The 16,172-nt window shown below is 47.3% G+C and overlaps 1 protein-coding gene across 1 annotated transcript in view; it reads right to left on the reverse strand.

Annotated features, from left to right (window-relative positions):
• Positions 1 to 16,172, reverse strand: part of MIPEP (mitochondrial intermediate peptidase) — a 596,799-nt gene that overhangs the window by 427,154 nt on the left and 153,473 nt on the right. Inside the window, exon 9 of the mRNA XM_085621596.1 lies at positions 1,472 to 1,532. Coding sequence (XP_085477722.1) covers positions 1,472 to 1,532 — 61 coding nt within the window. The remainder of the gene's footprint in view (positions 1 to 1,471; positions 1,533 to 16,172) is intronic.

Raw genomic sequence — 16,172 nt, forward strand, 5'->3', positions numbered from 1 at the left:
GCGACATCATACAGGATAGAGTCCTTAAAATATTCACAAGGCTCGAGAGAAATCTCTAGGGGAGGATGGTGGCAGAGATGTAGGACTGAATAGGTAGGATTTCAGGAATGAAGTATGAGGAGAGAGATTCACATATATCTTATGAAGACATTATGATAACTAAAGACAGGATGGTTAGCTATACAATTGCATACTTTAAAGACTTCTCTGGTGGAGTTATTAACTTATTCAGTCTTGTGTGTATAGTATGTGGTGCGACGCAGACAATTTCAACTTTGTTTTTTATAAGAATTTAGGATGTGCTATAGCTGGCCTTAGATATAGGGGAGTAATCCCTACACCAAAGTCTATCCAGTGCTTTTGCATGACCTTAGTTTCCTTCAGAAATTCCATAAACCATTGACTGAGTGAGTCACCCTGTAAGATTAGATGGATTTATTTGGGTGAGTGAGTTTATAGCATTATCAATCCACGTATGGACTGAGTCCACTGAAATCTCCAGACTAAAGGCAAGAGGGACTGGATGTATATCTAGGCAGTAAGCCAGCTTTGCCTTTATGATTTATCGAGGATGGCCGGGACATTCAAAAGATGAGGACTTAGTGGCCATGCCAGCTCGTAGGGAGAGGAGCTGGGAAATCAAGCTGGGACAGGAAAAAGTAGTTCAATTCAGTAAGTGGCGCGATGAGTGGGGGTGGTGACTAGCTGCACATGACTCAGAACTAGAGAAACCCTGATTAAACAGAATTACATCAAGCTTGGCAGGAAAGCAGAACTCTACTCTAAGTACCTTTTCTCGGAAAGTGTAAAGCAGCTCAGTAGCAGCCAAGATATTAAATGGGAAAAGGCGTTTTTTTATAGATCTGAATGTGAGCTCATCTGTCAACCAAGCTTGAGCACGGTGGACAGTTAGTCCAGCTGAAATTAGGTTCATGCCCCATCTGCGACCCAAATAAAAAAAGTTAAATACTCAAATAATATTGTACAATGGAGCTTTTTCTCTCGTAGTCCATTTTGGGTCTGTGGTTTCAAAATTGAGACAGTGGATCTGACAACCAGATTGGCTGGCCAAAAGAGAAAACCATCTCTTGAGCAACCCCAGCCGTCACCTTTCATAGTTCAGGATCTCAATAAGAAAACCCTTGACTGACTGTACTACTGACATTTGGGATCCATAAGCAGGTTAAAAAAGACCTTTCAACACACAACATAACCTAAGGTTACATCGACCCTGGCACTAAATTAAATTTTTACAGGGTTATTCTCATTGAACTCAAGTTTTTTTGAAGGTGTTGAGTAGCAGTCTTACTCACAAGACCACTGACCCATGACTGGCAATACCACCACGTTTTGCTCTTAGTAGACAATTTTTTATTGTGCGTTTTGGCAAAGGAGTGTTTTTCCGTTTTTTGTTCACAAAACATAACTTTAACTGTATTTTTCCAGTGACATAAGTATACATTTTACTTACTGAACTTGTCGGATTAAGTTTCATTTTCATCTTTCCCATCATTTCAAAATCATTTCCAGTTCTGGAAAACAGATTAAATTGTTATTTTCTCTGCCAATTTAATGTATGTTTTGTAATAAATGAATGTCCTATGAAATCATTAAACTGTTCTAAACACACCGAGTCATTGAGCTTTTGATCTAATAAGTACTGTCCAACTCATAGGGGCAGAAGTAGGATTGTGAAAACAAGAAACGTAGAAGATTACTAAATTCAGAAATAAGGTTGTTTAAATTTATCGTTTTTCAGTAGGATACTAGGTCTCTTTCCTGCAAAGCCTGAATTTTAATGCTTGCAAATATGGTAGGAGGGTTAAAAACTATATGGATGCATGAATGAAGCCTGAGGGAAACCGGAGTGCTTTTTCACCCTGGACTTTTCATCATTTTCTCCACCCTATTTTTACTGGTATTAGGACTCTGGGCAGTGTGACACCAAAATTAGGTGTCATAGTATGTGAGATTTAGCACTACAATAGTACTATTTTTTTTGATAATCAACTTTATTGGTTTTTAAACAGGGAAGACCAGCAATAAACAGGTGAAGCATGGTACAGCAATTGTAAAAAGTCATCGCGTTGCCCATACAGACAAGGCACCTGGAGTACATAATTACGAAGGGAAAACAACGTATGATATTGCATTTGGCACACAGTCCCTCAAGGACAATAGTACTTTTAAAATGAGTTTTACCAAATTGGCTCAGTAAGTCACTCCTAAAGTGTGCCATCTAAGTCCACAATACTAGGTGCTTAATATGAAATAAATAAAAAAGTGGCACAAGCTTATTCTTCCCACACAGGGACAAATGTCCAATAGCTATTTTCACTGTGCAAATTTAAGCACCATTCTCCTGGAACAGGCATTGGTCTATGAAAGAAAAGTGGTTATTGGCTGTGTGGGTAGAAGCATCACTCAGGCTACAACCACAATCCTGGTCAGGGTAAATAAAAAAAAAATCACTAAATTAACCGGTACTTAACCCACTGGTAGCGTGGTACAAAAGCAGTGAGGCTTAACTTGGGGGCAATGAGTAAAATTATTTATGCATAACACAAACAGTAATCAAGTGAAAACACAACAAAATAAAAATCGTAAGCCAATTTAGAAAAATTGAGTACATTTTATTAAATAAAATAATACCCGAGATATTGAATTTTAAAGTTTTAGGTAAAAAGAGCGTCTAAAAGCACAATGCACCACCTGCAGTTATCTGCTCGCACTAGACTGGAGTGAAGTCACAAGTTGAGGCCAATCGCAATGGAGCACAGGTATGATATAGTGACCAGGTTAGTTCCTCTGAAGAACTGCCATCTTAAGTCCAGCACAAGGATTTCCATTTGCACTGGAGGAGGCCTTGAGGAGGAGGCTTTTGTCTCAAAGAGCAGGTTGAGCTTCGCAGGCGGTTGTCGATGTAGTTCAGAGATCCGGTCATCGGGGGCGTGGCTTGCAGCCAACGAAGATGGCCGCAGCCTAGGAGAGCTCTGCGATCGACTGCGGTTCTCCCAATTAATCCTGACATAAATCCGATGGCCTGCCGCAATCCAAGCACAGGCAGTGACGCCGGACCATCCGGCACACCCTCGGTGAAAGTTTGGGCCACATATCGCCGACCGCCACCGAATTAGACCATGTGGGACAGCTGCCGCCTAGAAGCAGCCGGGGCCTCGAGTGACCTGATCCCTGTCCGGGGTACCGACGAAACTGGCCTGACTCCCCGGCACCGAGAGCTACAACGCAGACAATCAATAATACCACGCCGACGGAGAGAGTCCGGTGGAAACCCGGTGATGGGCGAAGCACAGCAGCACACAACACGTTAGTGAATCCATCCGGGCCAGGTACCGGCTCCTGGGCACCGCTTCAGCTGGGGGAATCCAAAGGGACCGGCATGGTGAAGACCGGCGGTGGGCGCTCATACCTGGAGGAGGCGTGCGGTTCCGAAGCATGAGGATGGGGACCTCCTCTGGCGGGGACAGAATCCTGCAAGGACCGGAGCGCTCAGCGCGAAGAGGTGGGTATAATCAACCTGGCGCGGGTCTATACTCCTGGGCCTGGCGCTCTCCTCCTTCTGCGGCGCTGCAGGAACCGGCACCGCTGACGCACTTTCCATGAGGGGGTGCCCCAACACACTTGCGCTTTGGGTCTGAGACCTTGCTGAAAGTACGGGCGACACGGAAGGTGCCAACTTGGCATAGGTGCCGCAGCACGACACCCGGTTGATCCCGGGCGGCACACCATGTGCAACTGAGCTGGGACCTGACTTGGAATGCAAGGCTTCACTGGTGGGCACATGGCGAGGAGGGAAGCAGAAAACCCAAAAGGCCGTGCGCGGATACTGTTCCCGCAGGCAGGCAGCAGCGATTACAGCTCCCAAACCACATCTTAACAGGGGCGTTAGACACTATGAGTGGACGAGGTCAGCGAGGGGCACAAAGTAATAAACTGGACAAATATGCCTACCACAAAGACCAACCGGCCACGACAGAGGCGGCCCAAAACAGTGGAGGTAGCCCACAGTACACAAAGCCGGGGGAGGTCACCCTGCAGGACATAATGGCCACCCTCCAACAAATGCAAATGTCCATTGGGACCATATCCACAGACATCACGCTGCTGCGTGCGGATGTCTCAAAAATGAGCATCAGAGTAACGGACGTTGAAAATACTACAGTGGCACTCACGGTGGATACAATGACCCTGCAAAGGACCAGGTGGGACGCTCGAGGAGTAATAATATACGCCTGGTGGGGGTGCCGGAGAGCATCTGGGGACAGGCACTGGACCTTATTGTGGAGGCCCTCGTCCAGACACAGCTGCAGCCCCGCGGACTGTCGAACTTCTTCTCTGTGGAAAGGGCCCACAGAGTGCCTGGTAAGAGACCTAGACCGGGCGCCCCACCTAGGCCCATACTGGCACGCATATTCAGTTTCCGAGATCGGGACACGATCCTTCAGGTGGCGCACACTGCCCCACCTATACAGGTTGAAAATAGCACTGTGACAATCTACCCAGAATACACGGCGGCGGTGACCAGGAGACGGCGCAGCTTCCTGGAAGTCAAGAAAGAACTGCGTAACCGGGAACTGAAATACGCAATGTTATTTCGAGCGAAGCTCAGAGTAGAAGTGGAGGGTAAAACCTGTTTTTTTACAACACCGGAAGAAGCCGATGAATGGCTTGAGGGATGGCGCCCGGCCGGAGGGCCCAGACGCCAGGGTCAGCAAAACAAGCTTCACACCATGTCGTCAGGATCACTGAACTTGAAGGATACGGCGACCTCTGAAGGTATGTCGCAAAATGCTGATGACACCTCTGAGTGTGGTCCTGACTGACTTAATGCGCGATGAATCGGATGGAGGGGATAACTCCCCTAGAGACGATGGCACACAGACCCGACAATGCTCCTCTCTGTGGTGAGAACTCTTTTAGGTGCCAGAACAAGTATACTAGCATCCCCCGGTGGCACTTGGGATGGCTGCCATAGAACTGAGCAGGCCGAGGTACACTACAGGTTTGATGGGAGTGGCCTCAAGAGATCGTTGAAGGGTTCTGCCCCCTTACGCAAGTTAAAAGTTCTGGGGACCAAGCACTCTGCTAAGTTGGGGTGGCGAGTAGTTCAGAGCCCGCGGTGCAGGGAGGCAGGGAGGGGGGTGGGGGGAAGGGGACAGTTACATGGGTTACTATTTGGATTGTTACGGATGCATATTCACAGACTTGACGATCTAGATGACGGAAATATGTCACGGGTATTGCAGGACGTTCTCAGCACGGTCATAGCTGCTAACACATACGAAACTGACAGATATGAACACGGGCACACTCAGTACTCCGCCTTTGCTCTTTAGGACGGCCCTACCTCCCTCCTCTGTGCTATCCTGGAATGTAAATGGACTGGGCGACAAGATCAAGAGGGGGCTGGTTGTCCAATACATTAAACGCAAGGGCCCGGCGGTAGCGCTGCTTCAAGAAACACATTTGACAGGTTCGGCATATATGGCTCTAAACCGGTGGGGTTACACAATGGCAGCTCACTCTGACTTCACTTCGGGCTCCCGGGGCGTAGGAATCCTGGTTAATAAACGTTTCCCGCTGATCATAACAGGGTCCCAGGCAGATGACCAGGAAAGATTTGCTGTGGTATCATGCTCATGAGAAGGACGTCCATACAATCTGGTAACTGTTTACGCCCCCCCCTACTGCACCAATCAACCTTCCCGGCCCTGGGAAGCTTCTTGTTATCACTCCCACAGGGGAAACTTACTATAGGGGGGAGACTTTAACGCTAGAATTGACGCAGCCATAGACAGACAGCCCCCTAGAAGTCCCAGCAATGTTAATCTCACACTAGTAGACTTTGTTAATGCAGTCGGCCTCATCGATGTCTGTAGAACCAGGTACCCTCAGGAGCGACAATACACCTTTCATTCGGGGGTGCACAATAGTCTCTCAAGGATAGATTACATATTTATACTGGCAGCTGGGCTCGAGAGGGTGTCAGATATAATACATTTACCTAGAGGCATTTCAGATCATTCGCCTGTGCTCCTTACTTACACATCCGGCGCCCTAGGTCGACGCCGATTGCTTCCACTTTACCCAGGGTACCTAAAAAACAGCACGATCTGTAAAGGCCTACTCAAAGCCACGGAGCAGTATTTTAGGGAAAATTAACACTATGTAGCCTCCCCGACGGTGCTATGGGAGGCATACAAAACCGTACTGCGGGCACAGGCAATTTCACTAGTTACACAGCATAAAAGGACTCAAAAACAACAGATAGAGACACTGGAACTAGGAGTTGCACAGGCGACAGCCGCCCACACCACAGACACCAATGAAGACACGACACATAAGTTGCAACTGGCACAACAGGAATATAGGGCCTACGCATGGGAGGAGGCCAAAGCCAAATTCACTAGCACACAACACACTATTTACGAACTGGGGGATAAAGCCGGTAAACTTCTTGCGTGGTTGGACAGAAAGGAAAGAGCCAGCCGATGGATGGCCCAACTTAGATTGGAAAATGGAACCACGACCTCAGACCCCAATGTATTGTTGACACACTAGCGGCCCACTACGAGACAATATACACACCTACAGCCACAAACACCGTAGCGGACAATCTAGCCTTTCTCAAGGACATACAAATGCCCAAACTGTCCGACGATGCTATTCAGACACTAGAATCAGATTTGACTCAAGACAAAATTGAGCTGGCAATAGGGGCCTTACACACGGGGAAGGCCCTCGGACCTAATGATATCCCAATGGCATTCTACAAAAGGGCCGCCAGTCGGCTTGTACCTCACCTGCTTACTATGTACATTGACAGTTTGACTCGGGGGGGAACTTCCTAGAGACCAGCACCTCACCACAATAGTCACAATACATAAACAGGGCAAACCGCCACAAGAATGCATGTCCTACCGGCCTATCTCATTAATAAAGGCAGAAGCTAAAATACTCGCATAAGCACTGGCCATGAGACTGCAGCCACATCTCGCAACAGTGATTCATCCGGACCAATCTGGATTCATGCCAAACCGCAACACAGCGCTGAACCTCAGACGCTTACACAGTGTCATGGCGCGCAAGTCCACGATTGCAGAAGATGCAGTCATATTATCCCTGGATGCGCGTATGGCATTCAACATGGTTGAATGCCCTTTTCTCTTTGCGGTTCTCCGGCACATGGGTTTTGGCCCAAAGTTCTGCCAATGGGTGCAGTTGCTCAACACAAAACCTCTGGCGCAGGTGGTGGCAAACGGACGCATCTCAGCAGACTTACACCTAGGCAGGGGGACGAGGCAGGGTTGTCCCCTGTCACCTCTCCTCTTTGCTATGGTCCTGGAGCTGCTGGCGGCATGGGTACGGCAGGACCCGGTCATCAGAGGGCTAAAATGGGGCAGGAGATGGGAGGACCGCATATCATTATATGCAGACGACATCTTATTATACCTGGCTTCCCGCGCACGCTCTATCAACTGCCTGTTGGATATATGGGCAGCCTATGGACGAGCCTCGGGATACACTATAAACTGGGCAAAATCGCTCTTATACATACTCCAAGGTCCTCCACCATGGCTCCCGTGCGACTGTGAACTTCAGGTAGCGGACAGGGGATTCAAATATCTGAGGAAATACATCACGCATCAAACGTCCTACTTCATCGAGGAAAACCTCACACAACCCCTAGTACGTTTCCGCCAGGATGTCAAGCACTGGAGAACGCTTCCGCTCACGATATTGGGTAGAGCGGCGCTCTTTAAAATGATGGCTCTTCCCAGATTTCTATACACCCTGCAGAATACACCATTCCCCGCCCCCCCCACATACTCCACAGCGATTAATGCTGAAGTGACAAATCTGCTATGGGACGGGAAGCCGGCCCGCATAGCCATGCACAAGCTCTTAAAGAGTTGGTACAACGGGGGTATTGCCCTCCCCAATATAAAAGCGTACTATTGGGCATCGCAGCTCATTGTAATAAACCAATGGCTTCATGCACTGCAGGAAGAGCCATCTTTCCGTATGGATAGACACCTCCTTGAGGCGGAGGGAATTAGGGGGGCATTGTACAACACTAACAGGAAGACGACACTGACGGGCCCAACGGCACATGCTACTCATGTATGGCATGAGGCACAGCGAGCACTTGGCTGGGAGGGTGTCATAACGCAGGCTACACCACTATGGGACACCCGGAAACTTGGTAGACTGAGAAACACTAAGGGGTTTAGACAATAGGACCTGATTGGGATATCAACGGTGGGAGATATCTGGAAGAAGGGAGAGGTTCTCCCTTTTGCCCAACTGAAAACCACCTATGGCTTGGCACAGGCAGAAACTTTGAGATATATGCAGATTAGACATGCATTGCTAGCTGCCATTCCACCGGGTACGCAATTACCGGAGTCCTCGCCCCTGGAAGATAGGCTCCTTACAGATCACTTCACTAAAAAGCCATTTCCCTGACATACTGGAAAATAATAAATAATCAACCTGATCCCACGGTGGCCCTGAAGGGGAGGTGGGAGGCGGATGTGGGCGACCTAGACGAAACAGACTGGCAAGAAGCGCTGGCGTCCCCAAAAGAAGTGGCGATCCCCTCCAAGTTGAAGCTGATAGAATTGAAAATCCTACACCGCACATATTATACACAGACGTTTTTACACAAAATCACCCGTGCGGACACACAACTTTGTCAGAGAAAATGCGGGGCACCGGGCACATTTTTGCACACTCTATGGCAGTGCCCAGCAATAGTATCTTATTGGGAAGCAATTATGCACACGATTTCCCAAGTGACAGGAGTAGAGGTCCAGTCAGAACCAAAAAGATGTCTGCTCAACATATGGGAACCCACAGACCTCAACCAGGCGGCGCAGGACTGGGTGGCACTAGGTATGGCGCTGGCGAACCGCAACATAGCGCAGAGTTGGGGATCTAGACTGGCCCCTAGGCACCAACAATGGTGTAATGATATGGATGGTACAATGGTAATAGAAAAATCAGTCTATCTACACAGGCGGTGCCCCAAAAAATGGAGCCGGATATGGGGGAGGTGGAACGCCTATCAGGGCAATCCGTGTGAACCTCCACAGGAGGCTTCATGGTCTGACGACTGTGACTAACAGCGGAGACGATGCAAATTTTGTGTTATGATGTGATTCATTGTATTTATGTTATTGCTGAGAATGAGATGTAACCTACTTATCAGACTGAACGATAATCTGACCACTGTGATTGTTGCTTCCGCACCACCTGTATGTAATCAAGATTTCAGTATTGCATCAAGGTTTATGTTATGTAAAAATATCAACAGCAAAAATGTTTTTTTAAAAAGATCCGGTCATCACTGGAGCTTGGCGTTGGATGATCGCCACAGATGGTCACGGTCAATGTGAAGTGAAGAGATCACATTGGCAGTCGTCTAAGGGGAAGAGTTTTGGAACGGACGGACATATTCGGTGTTTGCCAGATACCCAAACTAAAAGAGTTTTGCCTTTTCTTCCTGCACGAGCTTCCACTGCTGCCAGCAAAGGATCCAGGATCTTGAGGCCATGTTTTGGGGATTAGACTCACTGCAGCAGAGGCCAGCAGCAGGGTCCAGTTGCAGGTGGTCAGTTGCAGGGAGGCCTTTGAAGCTTATTGTATCCAGGTAGCTCACACAGGAGGTCATCCAGCTGACCCTACAAGCCACTCTGGGTAGCCTGGGATTAGAGAAAGCATGCCCAATCCTCTTTCTGAAGACAGAAAGGCAGTCCTTCAAGAACCAGGGCAGTTCTTCTTCTGAATCTTCACTGATCCAGAAGTGTTCTGATGAGTGGCTCTGGATGTCTAATATTTATGCCTGCGCCAGCCTTTGTATGGGGGGCACCCTAAACTACCCACAAAAGTGGTTCTGGAAAGCTCTTGCCCTGGTTAAGGCTCCTAACTATGTGTGAAAAAAAAATACAGGGCAGGCCTAGATTCAGGTTCCTTTGTGTGTGCTGAAGTCTAAGCCCTTTGAAGTTTAAGTGGGGCTGAATACAGCTCCTTTCCAGCCTCCTTGCCAAGATGGCCCATCCTGTCCACACATAAGTCAACTTTGTCTCACTGTGTGGATGCAATACACAAATCCCAACAGCACATTAATTTATTGTCATGTGACTCAGGGCACTGTCAGAAAGGCAAAGCTGGTTGGAACAAGAAAATTCCAAGTTTCTAAAAATTACACTAATGTATAACAAAAAATGATGGATGGAATTCTTGAATTAATCTCAGCTACTGGTAATCACTCAGGGCTGCATCCTAGTCAATCTTAATTTTGCATTCATGCCACTTCAGTTTGGACCCAGCCATATGCAAATCAGTCTTGACCCTGCTCCAAGGGAACAGTCCAGCCGGAACTGCCAGGCCAGGTCCTTCCTGAACCAGAACACAAGCAACCTACAACTATTAACACACAATTGCCAATACTAAAAAAGTTTGTGGACTCTTTGCCAGATTTTCTGTGCAGCACAGCTTGTGTCTCAGAATGCCGAGCAATAAAGTTCATGCTACAATAATAACACAGCATACATAAATGTACTATTCTTAACATCCAAGTACATTGAAGATATACAAATTGTCAACATACATATGTGCCTTTCTCTCTCTTGATCTGGCCAAAGGCTGATGATGAAAAATAAGTGCCATTACCCACCACTACAACTAACAACAAAAATTAGGCATTTCCTCCAACATCAACTCTCAGGAAGGTCAAAAATAGATATCATATCTATGTTAAGAGCCTTCAAATGGCTCACTTTTAGAGTGGTTCACTGGTGTGGAAAGGGTTAAGAAAAGACAGTGTTACGCCTAAAATTACAGGACATAAAATAATATGCACAATCCCAAAGAAATGTATCATTGCGGGGGGCGTGGTTTGGACGCTGAGAGAGATGGCGGCTCGGTGATTCTCTCTGCCCGTGCGAACATCGATTAAGGATAGAGGAACGGGTCTTGCCGCTCCAACACCACTACACGGCGTGGAGTCGTTGACCGGAATGTGAGGGGAGCATTCGAGGAGCAATCTGGAGGTTTTTTGATGCGGGGAAGCGGTTCTCCTGGCACTTCGAATGCTCCGCCCGATGGCTGCGGGGAGTGAGGCAGGCAAGGAGACCGCGTGACTGCCGGTGTGTTGGCGGTCGGATTGAAAGTCACCCGACGGAGTCTGAGGGAATCGGTGATGACTGCTGGGAGATGCGGTGACAAGCCGGTACTTGGAGGGGATCGCGAATGAGCAGGTGTGGATAGACAGCTTAGAACAGAGAGGAGTCATTGGCGCCTATCGCGCACACAAGATGGCGGCACACGCTCCCTAGACGGGGAACCTCCACGGTAATATAACGGCGCCTGAGGGATGAGCTGTGCTGAATTGGGACTCTGCTTCACTGGCGCGGTGGCTGCTACCCGGGTCATGCTCTGGAAGGTATGGATGCCAGAAAAAGAGCCGCGTCTTACTCTAATCAGTGCGGCTGACGCTACGCTTCACTCGTAATGGTGGCAATGTCGGTGTGAAGGCGAGAATGTGAAGAAGTCTGTTCTTACCCATGTATATCCAAGTTAGTCTCGGCCGGGTCTGATATAACACTTGCAGCAGGGTCTGCCTTCCTGGATTGGTGATTTCGGAGCCTCTGTTTGGGGATGTGGAGCTGCGAGTGAGTCCGGCACTACGCTACAAGGTCTTAGACTTGCCAACCTGACACCCTGTGATATCACCTGAATCACCCTGCGCTTTAATACACGGTTATATCATGTGACTGCGCAGTCCAGCCTTGCACACATATGCGGTCTTCCACAATGTTGACGCACGCCTCTGACCTTATATGAAAGTGCGTGCTCCCTCACGGCGATCCACCAACCGCACAGGTAGCGGTCAGGAAAGGGCCAGGTAATGCGATCATACTACCACGTGTGGTGGATTTATTGGATCATTGTGCATCTCACTAAATTGGCTAATAGAAGACAACGGAGGGGCCGGCGATCGTAAGACACTCTATAAGAGACGGTTGGAACACAAGGAGGCAGTTGAGACCGGCCACGGAATCTGCGCGACTAGCAACCATGGCTGATAGTAAGGACTCAGTGAAAAGCATGAAGAGGCTCAAATCTGACCAGTCGAATCCTAGTTCACCCAGCAAGGGAGGGAAAAGCAATCCGGACCCGATGGAGCTGATACTTAATAAACTAGATGAAGTAAGGGAGCTGGCAAAAGCGACCAAAGAAGAGGTAGCGGTGATTAGGCAAGATAACCGCGAAACCAATGCAAAATTGATAGAAGCAGAATCGAGGATTAGCAGACTCGAGGACATGGAAGTCAAATCGTGTAATGCCATCAAGCGCCTATGCATAACCACGGATCAAACAACACGGAAACTGGCGGAGTTGGAGGACAGGAACAGACGGGGAAATCTACGTATTTTTGGTCTTCCGGAAGGATCGGAGGATCAGCATGGGAGCTGTATGGCCTTTTTGGAGTCTTGGTTCACCCAGGCTACTAACATGTCCTTTCATCACCCACTGGAGTTTGATAGGGCCCATAGAGTGCCGGGCAGAATAAATAAGAATCAAAAAGGTCCTAGAGCTATTGTGTGTAAGCCACTACGCTACCAGCATGTAGAGCAAATTCTTGGCTTCATGCGGAAAAACAACCATATTCTGTGGAAATCGGTCAAAATCTACATCTCACAGGATTACAGTAAAGAGACGGTGGAAGTCAGGAAGGCGTTCTTGGCACTCCGACCGCTGCTAAAGAACAGGGGCTTCCAATATGGGTTTGTGGGCCCTGCAAAATATCGGGTGATGATCCACGGATCTCCGCACCTTTTTTCAGATCCCCTGAAACTGAAACGTATGCTTGATGGGCCGGAAGACCTTGACATGGAAACAAGTAACTCCGAGGGTGCAGTTGTTCAGGCCTCGGCCTCAAGCTACAAGTGAACGATCCCTGTACACATATGCCATCCACATCTCTATATGTGCTTCATTTACACACTGTGGAGGGTTATCGATAGCACGACTCTCTGCTTCAAGGCACTTTCCAATGAGTGATCTGTTGGTTGAATGCAGTTGTTTCTGATACCTGGATACGTAGTATGTTTTCATTAATACCTATCAATAAGATGTGTGTCAGGTCCCTAGGCTCTGACTACTAATGGTCATGCTTCACATATGGTGTTAAGAAGAGCACGTTGGTGGCTTAATGTTAGTTTGGTTACTGGCCCTAGACCAGCAGAAGAGGTCCCTGAAGGTTGATCTCTTGATGTAGGTTGCTTGATATTACAGTGGTTAGGAGCATACCTCAGATCGACTGTGTTAGTTCCTCTGTTCCATGTTTTTTTTTATTCTGCAATGGTCAAGCACGGGGAGGATGCGACGCAATCTCTTTCCAGTCACCATGCCTACTACGTACAGTTGGGGTGGGGAGGGTGGGGGGTTGAGGGTTTTTTTCTGGGAAGGGGTGTGTGTTCAATGTTCTTTGCTTTTGTTTCCTCTTGCTTGCATAGTCTTCATCTCCTTAATGCTCGGGGTGAGGGTGGTGATGGGCTCTACTACTGCTCTAACTGTACTTACCATGTGAAATATATAATTACCGATATGATGGCGTGACCTTTTGATGTCAAATAGCTCAATTAGTTCTCCGTTGGGAGTATGTAATATGGACAGATTGAAGATATTATCTCTTAACGTTAAAGGCCTGAACCAGCCTGTCAAGAGACAAAAGATTTTAGATTATGTTAAGAGAATGAGGGGTGACATTGTTTTACTTCAGGAGACGAAGCTTGAGGCTAAGCAGTTTTATCACCTGAGGAATACATTTTATAATGAGGTTGTGGGCGCTGAGGCTGTGAACAAAAAGAATGGTGTTCTGATACTTGTTGCGAGGAAATCTAAGGTAGAGATCTTGTCCTCCGAAGCGAGTGTAGACGGAAGGTGGGTCACGGCCAAACTGAGTAGGGATAATACAGAGTTTTATGTTACTAACATATATGCTCCTAACGCTAGTGAACTGAATTTTTGGAACGATCTGAATAAGCACCTTGAAACTATCCCGGATAATGCGGTACACGTCTTAGCTGGGGATTTCAATCTTTCAATGGATGCAACTTTAGATAGAGACTCACGCTGTCCCTTCAAATCAAATAAATCACATAAAGCTTTTCTCAATTTGTGTCAACGCTTCCACTTGGTGGATACATGGAGGCTCCAAAATCCCACTGGGAGAGATTATACTTTTTACTCCTCTCCACATGACTCGTATTCCCGAATTGATTATATCCTCATAACACAGAACGGCGTCCCTAGAATAGAGTCTACTACCATAGAACCCCGTGTAATGTCTGATCACTCTTGCATCTCCTTATCAATTGCTAATGTTAAACCCTCCTCTCGTCAGACGTCTTGGCGTCTGAATGATGAAATCCTAAATAGTGATAAGCACCGGTCCACAATACATGATGCGATCTCTTCTTACCTGCAGATTAAGAAAGAGGGGGACACGTCCGATCTCATTAGGTGGGATGCCTTGAAAAGTACCATAAGGGGAGTGTGTATCAAAATCAGGTCAGCAATGAACAAAAATTATAATGCGAAGTTGGAGGCCTTGGAGACCGAAATTCTGAACCTAGAGATTAGACACTTAAAGGATAGGGATGGTATGTCTCTTGCTGCGTTGGCGAATAAGAAATATGAATATAATAAAACAGTTAGCGAGAGAGCGGGAGTCTGGCTTGATAAGGGTAGGAGGTTTAAGCTCTGTGAGTCTAATAAGGCAGGCAAGTGCCTAGCCTCGTACTTGAAGTTTAAGGTTCAGAAGAATTCTATTAGTGTCATTAAAGATGCATCAGGATCCTCGCATTCAGACCCAGACAAAATAACAGAGGTGTTCAGAGTATTCTACGAAGACCTTTATGCAAAGAATAGGGCGGTGGAGGAAACCAGGATTAAGGAGTACTTAGACGAGTGTGATCTTCCACAGCTTTCTGCTGAGGACCAGGTCAGTCTCAATGGTCCAATTAATGCTCTAGAGATAGAGACTGCAATTAAAAATCTAAAGATAGGGAAAGCACCAGGCCCTGATGGCTTTACGGCAAAATTTTATAAAACCTTTCCCTCCCTTTTAGTCGAACCCCTCCTACATCTATTTCAAGACATAAATAAATCTGGCGATGTCAGAGGTACACTGGCAGAAGCAATAATTGCAGTACTTCCTAAGGATGGGAAAGATCCGTCGCTACCGAAAAATTATAGGCCAATTTCACTGATTAACATAGACTGCAAGCTTTTGGCTATGATACTTTCCGCTCGCCTCCAGAGGGTCCTTCCCCAGTTGATCCACCCATCTCAAGCAGGCTTCCTTAAAAACCGGCTGTCCAGTGACAATACAAGGATTTTGGCGCATGTCTTAGAAAAAGCGAAACTCCTAGGTACGCCCGCGGCAGCAATAACACTAGATGCTGAAAAAGCATTTGATAAGGTTGATTGGTCCTTCCTTAAAGCAGTCCTATGTAAATTCAACTTAGGGGAATCATTCACAAGACTGGTAATGTCCCTATATTGCTGTCCTTCGGCAAGAGTTAGGGCAGGTGGATCTTTCTCCTCCCCCTTTTGTTTAAAGCAAGGCACGCGGCAGGGATGTCCCCTGTCTCCTTCATTGTTCTTGTTGGCAATTGAGCCGTTCTTATATCATATAAGGAATGACCCCAAGATAGCTGGTATACCGTTTGGAGACTGCACTGTTAAATTAACGGCATATGCAGACGATGTACTTATTATGTCAGAAAGAGCGGATGAGGCCATACCTGCACTCATGACTGATATTGAGGAATTTTCCAGAGTCTCTGGGTATAAACTCAATAAAGACAAAACGGAGGTCAAACTCCTGAACAATGTTGGGGATAAAGGGATCATTGGGGACTCCGGTCTTACATGGCAGCCTCGGTGCTTTAGATATCTGGGGCTAGACTTTGATAAAGATTTGATCTCTACGCTGAGAGTAAATGAAGAATTGACCCTTAAAAAGATATCTACATTGCTGGAGGGTTGGTCTCCAAAGTTCCTCTCCTGGTGGGGTAGAGCGGAGACGCTCAAAATGATGTCAACTCCGTTGGTCAACTATCTGGCCAGCATGC

The sequence above is a fragment of the Triturus cristatus genome, chromosome 8, assembly GCF_964204655.1.
Source record: "Triturus cristatus chromosome 8, aTriCri1.1, whole genome shotgun sequence".
Taxonomy (NCBI): domain Eukaryota; kingdom Metazoa; phylum Chordata; class Amphibia; order Caudata; family Salamandridae; genus Triturus; species Triturus cristatus.